This window comes from Polyodon spathula, chromosome 11 (genome assembly GCF_017654505.1).
Source record: "Polyodon spathula isolate WHYD16114869_AA chromosome 11, ASM1765450v1, whole genome shotgun sequence".
Lineage (NCBI taxonomy): Eukaryota > Metazoa > Chordata > Actinopteri > Acipenseriformes > Polyodontidae > Polyodon > Polyodon spathula.
In genome coordinates, this window is record NC_054544.1 from 12,383,485 (window position 1) to 12,403,306 (window position 19,822).

At 37.0% G+C, this 19,822-nt stretch overlaps 2 protein-coding genes across 4 annotated transcripts in view; one reads left to right on the forward strand and one right to left on the reverse strand.

Moving 5' to 3' along the window:
• The first annotated feature begins 2,954 nt into the window (after window positions 1-2,954).
• rdh1 (retinol dehydrogenase 1) lies at window positions 2,955-9,167 on the forward strand. 3 transcript variants are annotated; one of them, XM_041264108.1, is made up of 5 exons: window positions 2,955-3,849; window positions 6,545-6,875; window positions 7,300-7,558; window positions 7,815-7,978; window positions 8,356-9,166. In XM_041264108.1, exons 1-5 carry the CDS (start codon window positions 3,814-3,816, stop codon window positions 8,637-8,639), a joined length of 1,074 nt encoding a protein of 357 aa, XP_041120042.1. In that variant the 5' UTR covers window positions 2,955-3,813; the 3' UTR covers window positions 8,640-9,166. The 3 variants fall into 3 exon arrangements, with proteins under 3 accessions (XP_041120042.1, XP_041120045.1, XP_041120044.1); XM_041264111.1 differs by having other exon boundaries at window positions 2,955-3,455; XM_041264110.1 differs by lacking the exon at window positions 2,955-3,849 and adding an exon at window positions 4,475-5,867 and having other exon boundaries at window positions 8,356-9,167.
• A 165-nt stretch (window positions 9,168-9,332) lies between these two features.
• The window catches only part of LOC121323206 (low-density lipoprotein receptor-related protein 2-like), a 60,905-nt gene continuing 50,415 nt past the window's right edge, over window positions 9,333-19,822 (reverse strand). The window contains exons 59-80 of the mRNA XM_041264107.1: window positions 19,539-19,658; window positions 18,993-19,109; window positions 18,752-18,868; window positions 18,361-18,498; window positions 18,114-18,236; window positions 17,798-17,926; window positions 17,307-17,438; window positions 16,714-16,845; window positions 16,167-16,310; window positions 15,835-16,000; window positions 15,371-15,499; window positions 15,063-15,283; window positions 14,679-14,858; window positions 14,469-14,588; window positions 14,217-14,307; window positions 13,441-13,508; window positions 12,867-12,984; window positions 12,476-12,605; window positions 11,877-11,987; window positions 11,669-11,779; window positions 11,291-11,362; window positions 9,333-10,895 (exon numbers count right to left, since the gene is read on the reverse strand). Of these exons, the coding sequence (XP_041120041.1) occupies window positions 10,728-10,895; window positions 11,291-11,362; window positions 11,669-11,779; window positions 11,877-11,987; window positions 12,476-12,605; window positions 12,867-12,984; window positions 13,441-13,508; window positions 14,217-14,307; window positions 14,469-14,588; window positions 14,679-14,858; window positions 15,063-15,283; window positions 15,371-15,499; window positions 15,835-16,000; window positions 16,167-16,310; window positions 16,714-16,845; window positions 17,307-17,438; window positions 17,798-17,926; window positions 18,114-18,236; window positions 18,361-18,498; window positions 18,752-18,868; window positions 18,993-19,109; window positions 19,539-19,658 (2,837 nt within the window). The 3' untranslated portion in view covers window positions 9,333-10,727. The remainder of the gene's footprint in view (window positions 10,896-11,290; window positions 11,363-11,668; window positions 11,780-11,876; window positions 11,988-12,475; window positions 12,606-12,866; window positions 12,985-13,440; window positions 13,509-14,216; window positions 14,308-14,468; window positions 14,589-14,678; window positions 14,859-15,062; window positions 15,284-15,370; window positions 15,500-15,834; window positions 16,001-16,166; window positions 16,311-16,713; window positions 16,846-17,306; window positions 17,439-17,797; window positions 17,927-18,113; window positions 18,237-18,360; window positions 18,499-18,751; window positions 18,869-18,992; window positions 19,110-19,538; window positions 19,659-19,822) is intronic.

Genomic DNA, 19,822 nt, shown 5'->3' on the forward strand with positions numbered 1-19,822 from the left:
GTGTGTGTATATATATATATATATATATATATATATATATATATATATATATATATATATATATATATATATACACATACATACAGGAGTCCATTTAATGCCAACATACATTAACCATTGCCTTTGGGAAACATTACTGGGTCTGGAAAATGGATGCCCTCATGAAACTCATGCGCCATGTGACTTAGAGACAGTTATGTGATTGCAGTTGACAAGTACAGCTTGTTAAAATTGAAAATGTATTCTTCTTAACAACTTTAGTGCCACAGAAAGCTTACACTTATTGCAGAAGACATAAGAACATAAGAACATAAGAACATAAGAAAGTTTACAGACGAGAGGAGGCCATTCGGCCCATCTTGCTCGTTTGGTTGTTAGTAGCTTATTGATCCCAAAATCTCATCAAGCAGCTTCTTGAAGGATCCCAGGGTGTCAGCTTCAACAACATTACTGGGGAGTTGATTCCAGACCCTCACAATTCTCTGTGTAAAAAAGTGTCTCCTATTTTCTGTTCTGAATGCCCCTTTTTCTAAACTCCATTTGTGACCCCTGGTCCTTGTTTCTTTTTTCAGGCTGAAAAAGTCCCTTGGGTCGACACTGTCAATACCTTTTAGAATTTTGAATGCTTGAATTAGGTCGCCACGTAGTCTTCTTTGTTCAAGACTGAACAGATTCAATTCTTTTAGCCTGTCTGCATATGACATGCCTTTTAAGCCCGGAATAATTCTGGTCGCTCTTCTTTGCACTCTTTCTAGAGCAGCAATATCTTTTTTATAGCGAGGTGACCAGAACAGCACACAATATTCAAGATGAGGTCTTACTAGTGCATTGTACAGTTTTAACATTACTTCCCTTGATTTAAATTCAACACTTTTCACAATGTATCCGAGCATCTTGTTAGCCTTTTTTATAGCTTCCCCACATTGTCTAGATGAAGACATTTCTGAGTCAACAAAAACTCCTAGGTCTTTTTCATAGATTCCTTCTCCAATTTCAATATCTCCCATATGATATTTATAATGTACATTTTTATTTCCTGCGTGCAGTACCTTACACTTTTCTCTATTAAATGTCATTTGCCATGTGTCTGCCCAGTTCTGAATCTTGTCTAGATCATTTTGAATGACCTTTGCTGCTGCAACAGTGTTTGCCACTCCTCCTACTTTTGTGTCGTCTGCAAATTTTCCTTGACAAAACAAGGAAAACTGCTTGCAGTGAAAAATGCCAAACAACTGAAGCTGCTTTTTGAACTCTGGAAAGATTATACCTTTTGATACAAAGTGTTTTTTTTTTTTTTTAAACTAGTGCAGCCTAAAAGCAAAAAAACAAACTAACAACTCTATTAAATACTGCTTTCCCATAATATCTTAAAGACAAGTGATTGTGCTCTGATATTGCAGAATATGATTCTTAGATGAGTCAGCAGTAACAGACTCCATTCTACAGTTGTCTTTTGAATCATTTGTCAGCTTCCTGACCGGTTATTGCTACAGTACAGTTGCTTAAAAAATAAAATGGGTTGGTTTTAAAGCGGTGCAAATTATGAAACCGGAAACCGCAGGAAATTATTTCCTACTTTATTATTTAATGTTACACCACTAAGTAGGAAAACGAGGTTCATGAAATGAAGAAGAATGTTGTCAGCCTCCTTCAACATCCTTCACTACACACTTGTATCTGTATATCATGTGTTTTCTTTATTATTATTTTCTGCATCAGAAATGGCAATTAAATGAAAATTGGACAAGTAGATGTCATTAGTAAATGACTGAGTTGTTAGTATCATGACAACGTATATTGAAATGACTGATTTACAGTATGTGGAATAACTTCTTGTATTCTCAAGAAATGTAAGGGTGGCGTACAGACGGACAGATATACAGACAGAGACCCCTCTATATATCCCTATAATCTAATACTCTCAATACCGTTTACTAAATAATGTCAAAACCAAGTTCCCTCACAATTGTCTAGGTGGTTTTCCAGATATATTAAAAAATATGAGTGGTGTACAGATGGATAAAATTAGAGACTCCCCTCCCCCACCACCACCACCAAGGATCAATTTGGTCAGAGCTTTCCTTTCAAAATCTTGATTACAAATGGATTCCCTTGGAATACATGATATAAATAGAAAAGCCCCCAAAGGACAGCTCTTGTTAGTAAAATATTTGTTTAAGTTTTGCCTCGCCTAGAATTTTAGGATTGAGGCATTTTTTTTTTTAAAAAGATATAGGAACATAATTTTTATATTTTATTTAACATCATGTAAGCAATGGAACTACAAAATATCACAAAAGTGTACCTGAACCATACTATTAGTACATTATTTCCTGTTAGATTTCAAAATACACCCACCCCTGGTTCTATAGCCCCTCGCTATACTGCAGATTCGGATATATGGCGGTCCTGGAGTTGGCTCCTCATTTTCATTGTCTAACTGCATATACCTTAGCTGCAATATAGGCACTTAGAATTACTGTTCGTTTTATTTCGTACTGCACATTTCAAACAACAATATACAAAACAGTTAATTGCACAATAACACAAAGCAAATTAAAGCGTTTTTTATTTTAGCCAGCGGTGTTCAAGGTGGCAGCAATGCACTAGCAAGTCACAAGACAGCGACGTCCGCTACCTCGCTGCAGCGGGTTTGTGCGTTTGAGAAAGGAGAGGAAGACGAACTAATTGGAGACTGAAGTTGATGAGAAGCAATTACCCTCCGTTGTACAAATTAAAACCTTGTGCTGCTTTATATAGGAAAATTGACAAAAAGCAGGTTGTGTAGAGGATTTATACTGGACCCTAACGCCCCCGATAAAACGAGGGAGTGGTTGTACAGTATTTGTTAGCCTATTTTTTTTTCTATGGGTCTCTCGCTATATCGTGGGGGGGGGGGGGCGGGGGGGGGGGGGGGGGGGGGGGGACCATTTTTGGGTGTAAAAAGTTTTTTCGCTTTTTCATTAGGTATATAGAAAACTGCAAAGCAGTATGTTATTTAATATAGTTAGCTAAGCAGCTTTCATTCGACTTTAAGAAGCAAAATGAGTTAATTCTATAAGGTGATGCAAAACTTTTGGCTATAGCTGTACATTAAATTGCGCACTGTGGAATATTCTGCTAAGGTTAGTACATGTAGTTAAGCAGCTAACTGATAAAGGGCCCTTGAACGATGCTCTCTGTTGATAAGGATGGATCCTGGGTACAAACATGACAGGGACAATAACATTCCTTTTCAACTGGAAAAGCATTTCACTACATTTTGACTCATGACTTATTAAAAGAATGTTAGTTAAAAGTATGTTCTGATGGATTTTCAGAAGAACAGTCTAGTCCATTCAACAGGGCCCGAAGAGAATGAATGTGACTTACAGGTTTGATGTGGGAGAATCTTAGTTTTACTAAACAAAGAAAAAGGGGATTACAGAAGATAAACTAAGATGCAACAGAAGACAGTGAGTACAATTTTGATACTATGATATGTGTGTATTTCGAGGGTGGGCCTTTTTCTCTGAAACATCACTGTAATTGTTTCTCCAACTTTGGAATTCAGTTTCTGCTTTTATTATGAAAAGCCACAGAATAAAACAGGTATTTTGCCTAGAGAGGTGCTGTTTACTCAGCCTCTTGTTTTTATCTGTTTACTCGACCTCCTCTGTTTTTATCAGTATGCACCAGATGTCAGTCAGCCACTCCAATTTGTACTCATGCACTGATGGTTGTAAACCAGACCTTTCAACTGCACTGGGGTTTGTTGCCTAACTGGCAGAGAGCAATTATTTTAAAGAAAATCTGTGTATTGAATGCGACAAAATGTCGGAAGAATTTCTGAGTACCACAATTATTATGGTAGGTATCTAAATAATTCTATGTGTTTTTTTATTATTACTTTTCTTTAGTGTTGTTTGTATCATGGCTCCTTATTTTTCATTATTATATGTGTGTGTGAGCAGGTTTATAGTGCTTACTGGGTCAAAAAAGAGTCCACAAGGAGAAAAAACCAAGCCAAGTCATTGTAGTGTTTAAACAGATGTTAAACAGTCATCATTGTTTTTTAAAACAAACTAAAAGTGCCCAAATATTTAGTTTGTTGTTGACTTTCACCATGTGTGGAGTTTTTTGTAACTGCAGTTAGGAATTTTAAATAAAAATATAGTGAGAGTCAATGCAAAGTCCTCATAAACACTATAAACAATTCTGTGTGTGTATGTGCATGTGTATGTGTGTTTGTTAACTCTATTTATGCTTGCTATGCTTTTAAACATAGCTTACTATCATTAGTCTATATTTTTTGAATGTTTAATATTCCAAATATTTAAATGTTGTGTTTTTTTGAGAAAACAAAGTTGGTCTAATATTCTGAAGTAGTTCCAATTTGATATGTCCAGTATATCCAGAATTAAATATAAAAAAGGGTGTTACATTGTATTTTACATTTTTTTAGAGGTATTAAAATAATAATTGTAAATGTTACATTAGTTGCATTGGTTTAAAGTTATTTCTTATGTCATGCATTATATAAGGCCAATTACAAATAACATGACTGTTTCAAGGTTTCGTGGTTTTCTAAGGTACATGTTCGCCATCCACTGGTTGTATTTTAAAACACAATTAATATGTCTGTGACTGGTGCTGAGTTTTGAGTTTTGCATACAGCTAAAGGCCACTTGCACAATTGTGATGAAACTTGCCAATGACTTTCTTTATTACTAATTACTAAGTGTGTCATAATCTGTGAGTACATACATTAGAGGCTGACTGGGGGGGTGGGGGTTGGGGGGTATATGGAATCATCTGTCCACCTGTCTGTATGTCAAACCTATATTTGCATAAAGAGATTATAGGTCATGGTAACCACCTTTTCTTATTAAGGAGAGCTATGATTTATGTGACGGGGGCCAGATGCCACTGCTTGTATGCCCTTGTAGCCAAAGTGTGAAGCAATACTTAGCTATGGCATTATCTTTCCCCCTGGTGATATTGAAGGAAATTATGTCAAGTGACTGAATAAAAAAAAAAGTTTTGGTAGTATTATAACAGGAATATAACTATAAAGGAAAGATAACGGTTTCCTACTGCTGTAACATTGCTTAATACAAAATAATGCTTATATCGTCCCTCTTGCAGCTAGGTTTTTGCCTCTTAATTATTCCTGATGGGTCAGCACTGTTGTCAGCTGCATCCAGTTCAGTTTGTAAACAGTACATCAGAAATTTTTATCATGGTTTCTTCATGATCATTTTGAGCAGCACCCCACAATGACAGAGTAAATAAATAACGTATACTTTGTATTACTTTGGGTCTGACTATTCATGAGTACAGTTGTGATCTGTGCAGAAGAGCTTACATTCAACCATGTTCCCTTCATTCTTATGAAAATACCCCCTAATTCAGAGACGTTTGATCCATTCTCTACCCTGAAAAAAAAAAACTGCTTAACTCTGACAAATGTAGAGGCGTTGGGTCAATGGTGATGACCTTTCTACAGGAAAGTCATTTTAAGCATCCAATACAGCTTTTCTCTGGGTTACTGTAGGTGAGGCTACATGGGAAAGCTGCAAAACACATGAAGATTAGCTGTCACTAATCTTGACCCTTTCTATCATAGGGATTATATTATTAACCCAAGGATGTATTTGTTCTGTAGGCAAGTAAGATATTGGAAAGGATTACTACAGTTTGACCAAAGGCAGTTTGACTAGACATAGAAAACTGAACAGATTGGGCGTTATTGGAAATCCTGTTTTGAATTCACAGTTTGGGTTAATAATGAAAGCATTGGACTATTTAACATATTCCTGAGCACAGGATTCTAACCTGCCAGCCTTACCATAGCAATGGATGGAGAAAAGTATTCCAGTTATCATGTAAGTAATGCTAGACAGATTTAAAAAACACAGTACTGCTGTACTGTTAGTTAAACTGTTTTGTAATATGTATGTTTGTGTTGTGTTGCTTAGGCGTTATCATGCCTGCAGTATTGTCGGAGAAAAATCCCAAGCTTGTTCAAAATTTTAATTCTATTTTAAATCAAGAATTGACCAAGAAAAATAAAGTTCTGAACAAGTACAGTATTTACCAAGATGCCTGGCTTAACTAAAATAAATTGATCAACGGTTTCGTTTGTGCAACATTTTAATATTGTCTTTCTTTTTGTTATAAATTATTTCAAAAGTTATAATTGTACATTAATCTTATTTTGTTTGCTCTTTTTGATTGCTATGTTTTTAGTTGACATTTAAAGTACAACATTTCCCATTCCATAACTCTCCTTATTTGGTTAATTCACAGCTATGCCATGTTGACAGTGACTTGTATAAGAGCCTGTCATAATTCCATTCATGTTTTGTTTACTTTGATATTTGTAGAAACCTTGGTTCATAGAAATGTGTTTACTGAAATACCAACCATTCTCCTATCAACTGGATTTATACCTCTGCACATAGTCTTTGAATCCTGAGTAATATTTCCAGGACTCCATGAATTTGTTAATATTATTGTACACAAGACTAAAGATTATTTATCTCTTTTTAATTTTTTTTAGCTATTTGTATCACACCCAGAAGAGACAGTCATTTTGGGAAGCATTTTTTCCTGCATTCTTTTGTGGCTCATTAGAGATGGTCTGAGAGTCAAAGATATTGAGCATAAGCATATTTTTGTCACGGGATGTGATACTGGTTTTGGAAACCTGCTGGCAAGGCAGCTTGACCAGAGAGGGTTCAGTGTCATAGCCTCGTGTCTGACAGACAAGGGAGGACAAGATCTACAAGCAGTGAGCTCCCCCAAACTGAAGACAGTCCTGCTCAATGTCACAGACAGCCAAAGCATTGAGAAAGCTGTGCAGTTTGTACAGACTGAGGTTGGAGATAAAGGTAGGAGGGCTTGCGTTCTGATCCTTGCCACTTTCTATTGGTCAGCCAAGCATAAAGTAAAAAGTATGGAACTTATATATATATTTTTTGGAGGACAATTGAATGTGCAGCTCTCTCTATTTCTATATTGACAGCCTTGTGAACTTGCACCTTGTCTACTTTGGTGTGCAAACCGTTTTTTCTCTTTAATTCTCACCTGATATAATAGTAACGTATAACAAGTATCAAAATGTTGTTCAAGGCCATTTCCATGTAATTACACAATAGTCAGAGCAGGACTTGGGAATTACCAGTTATTACAATAATTACAATTCCATTACGAAATACATGGCTATCTGTGCTCAGTAATAAAAAATGATAAAGATGTTAGTCATTTAGATTAGTGTTATTGATTAAACTAATATTGGTCTTTATACTGTTTTAGGGCTCTGGGGCCTGGTGAACAATGCTGGAAGAGCTACACCAATTGGACCAACAGAATGGATGGAAAAGGAAGATTTTAATAAAGTTCTTGATGTTAATCTCATAGGGCTGATTGAGGTCACCCTGAAGTTTCTTCCACTGATAAAGAGAGCCAGAGGCCGGGTTGTGAATGTAGCCAGTGTCATGGGCAGGTTGTCCTTTGTTGGTGGAGGTTACTGTTTATCGAAGTGGGGCGTGGAGTCTTTCTCAGACAGCTTGAGGTAATGTGCCTCATTAAATGTGTAATACTTTAGCTGCATCAGTGACAGTGTCCTAAATGTATTGAACTGATTTAAATCAGTTTAGTTAGGGTAAGGCTCTCGAGGACAGGCAGCAGCTCAAAGAGAATGTTTCATGTGTACTACAGATTTACATTGGTCCATATTTCTGTGCCTATGCCCAATAGTTTTAAGTGAAATGTTTCAGGAAATAGAGAGTGCTGTTTTTAAAAACCCACTTTGTTTTTTTACTTCCCAGGAGAGACATGCAGTATTTTGGTATCAAAGTCAGTATAATAGAGCCTGGCTTCTTCAAGACTGGTGTTACAAGTTTAGCAGTAATAGAGAAGGACCTCCAAAGACTTTGGGACCGCCTCTGTCCTGAGGTCAGGGACTCCTATGGAGTACAATATTATGACAAGTGTAAGTAAGAATTATTTAACTTGTCTTCTAATGGAGGCAATTATGTGTAGTGTATTGTACATGCTGCTTAACATAGTTATAGTATTGTCTTGTTTATTGTTAATAAATAACATACACACTTATTACAATTGAATAATATACAGTGGTATCATATTTTTTTCTCCATTCACTACACAGTAAGCAACACAATTGACAGCTATTAATCTATTTGCAACCAAAAGTTGTACTGGCTAATGAAGATGAATCCTGACAAACACACTGTAGTTTATTTGTCTTGCAGCACCTGCTGTTTGCCCACTATTTAATTTCTGGAGTTAACATAAGCATTGTGGAATAGTTTATGACAAGAGCTGGGCCTTTTCAATCTTCTCTTCCAGATCTGAAAGCTCAGAGTCTCTCGATGAACACTTTTTGCAGCTCTGATATCTCCAAGGTCACAAACTGCATGGAGCATGCCTTGATAGCAAAGTACCCCAGGACTCGCTATGCAGCAGGATGGGATGCAAAGCTCTTCTGGCTGCCTCTCTCCTATGTGCCGTCATTCATAGCAGATTTCATGTTAAGTGCACTGCTGCCAACTCCTGACGGCAGCAGGCAACAGATACAGTTGCCATTTAATAGCATTGATAATTTAAATAAAATACAAGTTAATGCACATTAAAGAGCTCTTACTTCACAAGGGGTGTCAATGCCAATGGATGGGTACAGCTCACTTACCCATATTCAGTCTGCAGCAACTAGATTTTGCTGGTGTGCATCTACGGACATTTATTATGCTGTAGCATTTGCAGTGTTTTACAATTTACTGTTTAATTATTATTGTGATATCTTCTATCAATTAAAGTTTGAAATGCAGAATGAGCAAGACATGGTTACAAAGTACATTAATGCTTAGCACACTATATTGTATTTAAATCCTAACCCTGTGTTTAGTACTTTATAGAGTTTTCTTTTACTTTTACAGTTTTTTTTTTTTTTTAGAAATAAAAGATTTGGATATGTTGCACCTCACTAACTTCCAAGGGTATACAGTCTCTTAAACTTAATTTTATGTGAGAGAAACCACCTCACTGTGTACATTGCTGTAATTTTCAGTACTGCAAAGCTTTTAACTATGTAAATTCAAGATTGTTTTACATGCAACATTTCACAAGAGATGTGTCTTGTATTCTCAAATAAAAGTATATGAATATATACAATCTGTATGTATAATCTGTAGTTACGTACCCTTTATTGCTGTAAACGATTTCTAAAATAGTACATTGTGTAATATTATACTGTATTTAAATGCTTTAAAATTGTTTATTGCTTAAAAAAAACCCAAAAACATAAAAATAGTACACACAAAAGGAACTATGATAAAATAACAGATTTATTAGATTTTTTTCAGCAGCATCAATTTGTTCTAGTTCTTATTTTCTACTTCGAGTATATTGTAGGCATTTCAAATGTTACCCGCATAATTATCACACGATAATAAAGTTCATTATATACAGAATATAACAGTGCCTGGGTGTTTTAAAATGTTGGCAACTGTCCTTAACGTTTAGAGTTGCAACAAGTTATTGGCATATGTAACTGAAAAGAATTTGCTGCTTCAGTCTTCAGCCAGACACCAGGCACCTTTCATATCCAAACAAAAAAAGGAAATGAAAACCAATAAAAAAGGGTATAATATAATGGACTTGTTCAAGAATCCAGCACAGACAATTTAGAAATGTGGCCGTGTTTGTTACTACTACTTCTACCTTTCAAAAAGAGAACAGGCTGGCTTCACTGGACCACTTTCAAAGCAATAATACATTTTAATAAAACAATGACTGTTTAAAAACCGAAAGGTGAATCAAAGATTTCAGCAAATATCCATGAAAAATCACTAAGATTATTTTTTTTTTGTTTTTTGGTGTTTACTGTCAGGTTACCACTTGCGCCACTGAACCTGAACACGTGGACCTAAATTTCTGTTACTGAAAAATAAATTCGATTTATATGCAAATAAATTGTTTGTGAAGATTGAATATGGATATGGAGTATAATGTTCCACAGATATTCAAAGAACACATGAAAGTCATTTCTGAAACATGTTTGGCATGACACTAAATTGACAGGAATTTCATCCAACTGGTCTGTCTACTTTAATGTGAAGTAATGTAGTATACAATTTCCAAATAGCTTCTGTATTTCTGCAAGAGAGAGAACAAAAATAAAATCCCAGTTTTTATGGTTTTCTGTTTCTCAAGCTCAAAATGAGGTATATAAACATGTATGAAGAAATGCATAAAACTTCAGTAAGACTGCTGCATCTTATAGAGCACTGTGCTCCCAAAACACACCTATCCATTCCAATACCTCCCATCCAATTTGATCCTCCAGTTTATTTTTCATATTTGTAACTTTATACAGGTAACCCTATTTCCAGTAGCAACATCATTGACAGATAATCTTTAATAAATTTACAAATGTACAACATATTTATAAAATTACTTTTAGCAGGTTCAGTGCAAAGATAGACATTTAGTACATCACAATAAAAAAAAAATCTTCATAAAAAATATGAGAATTGGCATAAGGAGTAAAACAAGGCATAGTTCATACAGACCTTCCAATTTGCATTCTATAAGGTTTTTCAACTAAGGGTTTTTTTTTTTTTTTTTTTTGACAGTACTATTCTAGTTTTGCCCAGCCTGTATATAAAAATATATTATGTGCAAAGGAAAGTCTGTCTTTGATTCCCATGTGTGAGACCTGGCTATACATCACTGTCCTCTTTGACTAGGTTTGCTGTGTCTCTGAAAGTGTCCTCTGTTGGTGTGAATGCTGACAGCCGCTCTTTCTTTTGTGGCTGTGCTGGTGTTGAAAACGGAGAGGGTTCAGAAGCAGATGCTTCTTCCTCAGGACCTCCCATGTTCTGATCATTCTACATCAAGCAACAAGAGAGAAGAGGTAAGTTTAACCTCTAGGGACTGATGTCAACATATTTCATATCTAAAAAAGCATATTTTATTACATGTTAGCCCATGGCAGCCAAAAGATACCAAAAAACCACCCCTCGGATATAGTTGAGGCAACACCAGTTCCTAATGGGTTCTACCAAGAAAAGTGTATTGTCAATCAAGTCTTTTTTATTTGATAGGAACTACTAAAACAATGTATTAATATTAATTTGAATTCACACCATCCTTTATTATATTTTAACTGACAGAATATAGTTAAAATATATGTACAATTTAACTACATAGGTATAATCAATAGCTTGTCAAATTAAAATGTGTTTTTCTTCAAATCATTATATGCACATTAAAAAATACTTACTTCGGCATATAGTGGATTTTCAAAAGTTGTGCCAGGTTTCAGCTTTCTTTTAAAGAAACCCCACTTTGACTCCTAGAAAAAAGGTTTAAAACAGTACTGGCAAAACCTAATGTTTACTGCTAACGTGTGCAATCGCATCTCTAATTAGACTATAAAGTAAAACTAGCAGCATAATATACCAGCAGCATTTAAAAAAATACATCAGTGCTTGCAAGCAAGTGGCTTAACTGTAGGTATGGAACTGAAGTTTAATTTGGTTTTGTATTATTATTTTTCATATACAGGTAGAATTTTAGGGTCAGGTTGTGGCACCATAAAAGCTCTGTATCATTGATTTCCTAGTGAGAATGTTTCCAATAGCACAATTCTGTAGCTTACCTGCGTTTCTCTACTTGCCAGGGTTTTTTCCACTTCCACTGCAGGTTGCTTTGAAGAATAGGTGGGGTTCTCATAGTTTTCATTCTGCTCAGAGTTCACATTTACTGTAACCTACATTTTTTTTTTTTTAAATAGACGAATTGAGAATCACTACAAAACATACAAAACTACAAAATCATTTTGTATCGCTGTTCAAAATCAGCCCTACCTGTGTAGCGTAAATGACAGCTGGGTCACTGGCTGCATTTCCTGTGGTTGTGTACATGGGGTTCTCAAATGTGACTGGTTGTTTCCCTGTTTCCTCAGCAAAGTCTTCATTCTATGATTGAAATTAGTAACAATGCATGAGGCATATAATAATAAACCACATATTTGGTATTTAACAAGATATTAGTACTCAAAATACAAGCCTTGAAAGTAGACCCTTAAAAGGGAAAAATACAGATAAAGATGTCCCAGCATTCTGGTACTGGTTCTCTTAAAGCAGTGGTTTTCAAACCTGATCGTGGGGGACCCCCTGTGTCTGCTGGCTTTCATTCCAACTGAGCTCTCAATTACTTAACTGACCCTTAATTGAACTGATAACTTGCTTAATTAGACCTTTTTAGGCTGTGTGGTCCAGTGGTTAAAGAAAAGGGCTTGTAACCAGGAGGTCCCCAGTTCAAATCCCTGGTCACTCACTGTATGATCTTGAGCAGTTCAGTTAACCTTGTGCTCTGTCTTTCGGGCGAGATGTTGTAAGTGACTCTGCAGCTGATGAGTAGTTTACACACCCTAGTCTGTGTAAAACAGCAGACTCATACTTACCATCTGCATTGCTCTGTCTATAACAGAAACTCCACTAACTCCTGGTGGCCCCAGATCCATAGTAACATCATCTCCTGATCTGAATGTCACGCCATTACCATTTTCACTGGATTTCACCAAGCTACTCAAACTGTAGACAAAAAGAAGCAATTTGTTTCAGATATCATTATTAAAAATAATCAATACTAACTTATGTAATTAATTATCAAATACAGTAATGTTATTTAAAAAAATATTTGATTTCCGTGTGGTTGCTGTGGTTTGTAGCGCTCACTAAATATAGTTTTGGTAACCAAATTGGTCAAGTTTTTAGTTAGTGATGGAAACACCCAAAAAAGCCTTTAGAAAATAAATATATACTTTGTATGTAATAATGGGAAATATATTCTACCTGAGCAGTTTAGGCAGAGAGGGAATAAGTGAACCAGTGCGTTTGTAATTCAGGAACCCTCCTACTGCCAGGGCTCCAATGGTGAGGATGATAATCACTACCAGCAACACAGCAAGAGCTAGAAAAAAAACACAAACAAGCAGGTGACACACTGGGCTTTAATTTAGAGGTTTTAAGTCAATTAGATATATAATATATGGATGAGCCCTTTAAATGAGTCATAGACCATACAAAAAATGTGTACAAAATTCTTGATGTTAAGGCAAAAAGTCAAATCCTTGATGTGTGAATTTCCTTCACTGAAGCCACAGAACAACCCCTTGCCCCCCAACGCACCACAACAGCATGGCAGCATAATACTCTCATTGACAATATCTCAAGTGCTGGTGTAGTTTTCAGTGTAAATATGTATTTGTTATTAGTCCCAGACTGGTCATGGTCACAAACACCAAGTTGATTCCCGCTTTGAAAAGTGTTAGGAACCATTGGTCTGGTCAGTATAAAAGAGTGATGTTTCCTTGCTGGCATGAGAGGATTTGTGTGTGTAGTTATACTGTGCTCGAGAGTGCTGTACCTGTTCCTGCAGGTCCACTTCTTGATTTTCCAATTTCACAGAAACTTCCAGTGTAGCTGTAAGGACACCTGTAAAACAGCGTGCAACAATTCAGGGCCTGCAGTTTCACAGTCTACAAGAAGACATTTTCTCTTGTCATTTCAAAATGATCTCCTTCACAGCATCTTCAAAATCTCTACATGTTCTTAGAATTTACTTCAAAATCACTTCAGTAGTAAATCAAAATGTCAAGCCTTTAACAAAGCAAGTCCTTTCATCTTGTTAACATTATGAGATATTAATGTACACTTAAAAGCATCTATATACATGTGCATTTTACTAAGTCAAGGGCATCTAATCTAAAAACACCTGAACAGACTGAACAAGTCATTACAGTTACAGCTGCTGTAAAACAAACACTGTTTGTATTTTCTAAAAAGCCATAAATCAGTACAAATCTGAAATGGAGATAAACACATGAAACTCTTCTTGCAGTGCCCTATGGACTTTGTTTTGCTTTTTTGTTGTTTTAACGATTCAGCACAAGTACAATAAGATCGACCTTTGTCTGTTGACAGGGCAGTGGTAGTACTGTTAACAAGATGAAGTAATGTCAAATTGAACTTCAATTATATTTAGTTTTTTAGATAAAGGAAAAAAAATGGAAGTCTGGGAGGTGGAGGATAAGGCAACAACTGATACTGCATGAGACGAGTTTACATGAACATGGTGTTTAAATGGTTATGAAAGGAAGCATCACCTGACAACATGCACTGTAACATGACAGCTGAACTTACTTGCACTTCGGAAGACCCCCTTCATCTGTGTAGCATGTTCCACCATGCATGCATCTGCATGCTGGCGGCATGGACAATGGAGCTTCAATAGCTGCAGGAAACGAAAGCAGTGCAAAACATTAGGAAAATGCTATTAGCTGCAAAGCATTTCATGTTTATATTAGTGTGTTTGGTCGAGGAAGAATCAAAGCTGCCAGGCAATAAGGAACTTTCCAGTTCAAATACAGGGAAACGGGAGTGGTTCACACGTACCTGCATCACATTCAGTGGTGCTTCCACCCAATAACTGTGCACCCTGAGGGCAAGCACATGTATAGCCACCTGGTCTCAGCAAACAGAGATGACTGCAGACATCCTTGCAGGGGTTAGGCACTGGAAAGCAGATGGAGTGAATTAGATTTTTTTTTAAGGCACTATTTAAAGAAGCAGGAATGTCTAGCTTTTCTTAGTCTGCTGTCTCACCTGAGTTATTGTATCTATGCTCCTGGTAGATGCGAACTTGAGTCAGCCAAGGATTTATTATTAGCACCTTCACCTTTTCTCCATTTCCAAATTTATTTGTTTTCCACACTTCACCCTTTTGCTTTGTTGTCCAATATACATGTCCTTCAAACACATCCAGACTGTACGGATTTCCAATATCTAGGTTTGTTAAAGAACATGCAAAAAGAAATGCTTGTAGTATGCCCTTCTTGCATTATACATTTTACCATGCAAATTATGTTTTGCATTGCATCTTCATGCTAAAGTCTCAAAAGCATGACAACAGCGTAAAAAAACATTAATGCATGCAGCATGTAAACCATATTAGACTTCACAGTAACTAATTATTTTAATTCGTGTTACCTCCAAAAATAACGATTTTCCTGTCAGTTCCATCGGTTTTCATAGATTCTATAATGTTCTCTTTGGAGTCACTCCAGTAGATCCTGTCTCCATTTAGGTAGTCAATAGTGAGGCCTGTAGGCCACCCGAGGTCATCCTTAACCAGGACCTGTCTGTTATTTCCATCCATCCAGGCAGACTCAATCTTGGGCTCTCTGCCCCAGTCAGTCCAGAAAATGGTTCTAAAGCGACACAAAAAATAAAGTTTTATATATTGCACAAACACCAAAGTGTAAATGAATAATATAAAAATCATCCAATGTGCTTACCCAAGTTTTGGATTGACAACAATAGCAGCTGGCTGGTCTAGCTCTGTGTGGATCAGCCACTTTCTATACCGTCCATCCAGCTTGGCTACCTCAATTCTATTTGTCCCCGAGTCTGTCCAGTAAATGTGTCTGCAACACAACAATATGGCATTAGGGTGAATGATGAAAAGAAAAGACTGTGAAGCTGAAGTGATAATAGTGTTTCACTCTCATACACAACAGCTCAGGGTAATATACACAAGATCAGTGAATGAAGTAGTTCTAACTTGTACCATATAAAATAGCTTGTATAAGGTTTTTTTTTTTTTTGGTAAACATTGGAAAAGGTTTGTAATGCAGCAGTTGACTGCTGAATTCTTCAAAACATTTCAGGATATTGGCATAGTATACACTTATCCTCAATGTATAGAACAACAAAACATGAAATCAATTACTTATACTACGCAAAATGTACTACAGCCTACCTCCCAATCCAGTCAACTGCAATCCCATCAGGTTTTACAATATACCGCAGATTCAAATCCACTTCCCTCACTGGGTTGTTACCACCATCATCAAAAGTGGTCATATAGGCCCGTTTGATAGCCCCAAACTGTGAGCCACGTCCTAGCACAGTCCAGTACACAACACCTGAAAACAGAAAAAGCATTCAATCATTTAAATAAATTCTACGGTGAGTCGTCAAGTATTTTCTCTGAAATATCTATAAAAATAGACTTCTGTTATCACTCGTGGCTTCAGTAAACAGTGGTGGATGCTTGTCACGGAAATAAATTCAAGTATTAATTCTTTTTACTGAGGCCTATTCCTTCAGGATCCCAGTCATAGTCCAGGGCCTGGATGTGTTCCGCCTCGTCAATGTAGTCCGAGTACTGCTTCAAGGAGAGGTTGAATCTGCGGATGCGCACGTTGTCCGGCAACAGCAGCACTGGAGGGTTTCCTACAAGGAGTTAGAGACTGTGGTGAGAATCCATAGACGTGTTACAAACCGGATCACTGATGCATGTGTCAATATCAATGTGTTTTATGATTTAAAAAGGAACTGTATTTTTTAAATAACGTTTGATCAAAAATCTGTACTCCTTCATTTTTGTTTCTATTTATACTCTACTACTGGTATTATTATTATTATTATTATTTATTATTATTATTATTATTATTTATTATTATTATTATTATTATTATTATTTTAATTAAAGCTGCTTTTTAAAACTGCTGATCATCCATCTCATTGTATTGCATCCTGATTACCAGACATGTAAATATTGTGCTGAACATTGGTTGCATTACACATGCAAATTATAATTCCAAGGAAACAGTTGTTCAGCATTATTCACACTTACCAGGGGCTGCACATTCAATTCCATGCTGTTCACCAACAGATCTGAATCCCTCTGCACAGAAACACTCATAACTGCCTTTGGAATTTTGACAGTCCTGGGGGCATGTTCCATAGATAGCACACTCATCGATATCTGCCATCCCAAAACAAATAAACGATCTATGAATGCAATGTGAACGGATCGGTATACATTTGAGATACAGTTCACAGGGTACCCTCAATATCTGACTGATTTGCCAGATATATTACTTTTTAAAATGGGAGTCACTTAAATGATTATCCGGAGGTCTGGGTTTGGTTACCCAGCAAGGATATTGTGTATTCTAAAATACTAATTTCACAGAAAAAAAAAAAAAAAAAAAAACAGAATCTGAATAAAATATTTCATATTTCCTTAAAACATCCATTCCAGACATTAGGAGAATGGAATACACAAGTCAAAAAATAGTAATTGTAACATTTGTCCACAAATGTCTACATCGTCTTAATGTTTGACTCACATCCCTACTCTGTACAAGCTATTATTAAATCGAAACCCAAATCAAAGTGTAATGTTGGGAGTCAGGTTTGCTATTAATTACCACTTTGACTTACCAGCGCAGGAGTTTCTGTCTGTTACACGGGGTTTGTATCCCGGCCTGCAGGAGCAGATGAAGCCTCCCTCAGTGAGGTCGGTGCAATTGTGCTCACAGATGTTCTCATTACATGTGCGATCTGCTCCACGGTCTGGGTGGAAACATACAGAGCTCGGTTATTTGTTGTTTTATAAGTTGCTATGCTTTGTCTGTGAATTTGGTCAGACCAGAGGAAGAAGAGAAGACTAACTCAATCTGTGTCTCTGAAATTGGTAATTATGCGCATTAATTCATTTTTATTAAACCGACTAATTATTGTGTTGAGCGAATCACTCGGGTTAATCCACAAAATAAGACTCAAACCAGTGAACCACTTAACAGACATGCAAGTACAGTTAAGCCTTCTCCCAATTAACTGCAAATTGATTCCAGACATGTGGAGAAAACTGAGATCCCTCAGGGACATAAGATGTGTGACTATGCAGTATGCAATATATCTGGACTACTCACTGCAGCCTAGTTCATCAGAGTGGTCTCCACAGTCATCATAGTTGTCACAGGCATATTGCAGTGGAATGCAATGGCTGTTACTGCATTTGTACTCTTCTGGTGTGCAAGGGCCATGGGTTGGTGCTAAACCTGCAACAATGATAAAAAATAAAAAATATATAAAAAATGTGAACACACATTTGGATTTCAACTCTCAGAGGACAACAAGACTGGGGGGAGCAAAACTTCTTAAAATGTCCCCCTATATACAAAATACAAAACGCATCCATGACCGCACCAAGCACACTTTAATACTCCCCTATCTAACGGCACTCACAATGCTCTTGTTTCTCGTCACTGCCGTCCCCACAGTCATCCACCGTGTTGCACGACTCGTGGCTGTAGATACAGCGGTTGTTGTCACAACGGAAACGGAAAGGCGGGTCACAAGGAACATCCACTGAAATGCAGAAAACAACAAGGATAAATCAACTAAATAACATACTTATCATTCCCCAAGTTAAAAAAACAAAATGAAACTTCATATCCCAGGTGCTGTGAAGGTAAAGTGAAAGATTGCCTACAGCACAGGTGCAGCTCCTCGTCTGAGTTATCCCCGCAGTCGTCATCTCCATCACATTTCCAGTAGGGCTGGATGCACACGTGGTTCCTACATTCAAACATGAGTGGTGGGCAATAGGTGCCATCGGGATAACGTGTAGCTGTGGAAAAAGAAGCACAAACCCTCCTGTAATATCCGTGCCCTCATATAGCTTGGGGATTATTTAAATGCATCCTTTGTGTGGACAGAAATTAGTTAAAAAAAGGTCACATTAATGAAGCAGTATTGCACTAGTGAAGGATGTGACACTTAATGAATACTGCCAAGCAATTACCTTTCAAAGATTTGCTTGAGTGGTCTGCACCAGATTTTTTTTACGTACAGTGTCTTTTTAGAAAATAGGTCAGACTTACGACATGCTGACTCGTCTGAGTAATCAAGGCAGTCAGCGTTCCCATCACATTTGAACCTCTCTGCAATGCAATGGCCACTGTTGCACTGATAGTAACCAGGATGACAGGTCCGCAGGTCTGCAGAATGCACGTCATGATTTTATTTAACAATAATTACAATCTACATTATTAACTTATAACAAAACGTATTTTATAAATCGCAGTCCATGCAGACTGAAGTGTTGTCCAATTTAAAACACACCACAGTCTCTTTCGTCTGAATTGTCTTCACAGTCACTGTCGTGGTCACACACCCAGCGGTCAGGAATGCAGAGCAGATTGTCACAGCGATATTCACTCTCTGTACAGGTGCGAGGACCTGAGATCAAACAAAATAGGGGGTTACACATGCATGTGCAAATACTTTAACAAACATCTGCAAAGTTCTCCAACCAGACTACTTATGTCCCTAAAATTGTATTGTAATGAGTTCACCTTTCCAAAACAGACACATCTATGTTCCCCCTGTGAAAACACTTCATACAAGTGCAATAAACCCCAAGTTTACTTATTATTACAAGTCACTGAACAACTTGTTTACAAAAAGAGGCAAGATTCTCATAAAACCAAAAGCCCATTTTCAGATTTGAATCTGGTATCAACCTGTTCAGTCTCAGGTCTATGCAAAGGCATTAGGAGTTAATAATAGTATATGTATAAAGCTGCTTAAGAAGCTTTAAAAGCTGCATTGTTTCTGTGTGGAAGTTAATCCCTAACAATGCTTTGGCAGTGTTGCGTTGAGACTTACTGCAGCCTCGCTCATCTGACCCGTCTCCACAGTCATTGTCTCCATCACACTTCCAGCGCAGGGGGACGCACTGGTGATTGTCACAGTGGAAATCTCCCAACGGATCACAGGTTAGCGCCTCTGGAAATAAAACCACAGAAAAACACACTGAAGAACACTTCTTAAAGAGTTCCAGCTGGATCACACCCACTGCAACAACCAGGTGTCACCAGTAGAAGGCAGCAGAGTTTTTCCTTTATAGAGAAAAATTGAACATACAGTACTAGGAGCTTTAGTTTACATCA

Excerpts from the sequence above, each read along its gene's own strand:
- rdh1 (XM_041264108.1), top strand. The coding sequence starts at position 3,814 with ATGTCGGAAGAATTTCTGAGTACCACAATTATTATG. Across the intron at positions 6,876-7,299 it reads GACTGAGGTTGGAGATAAAG|GGCTCTGGGGCCTGGTGAAC; the intron begins GTAGGAGGGCTT and ends ATACTGTTTTAG. Across the intron at positions 7,559-7,814 it reads TCTTTCTCAGACAGCTTGAG|GAGAGACATGCAGTATTTTG; the intron begins GTAATGTGCCTC and ends TTTACTTCCCAG.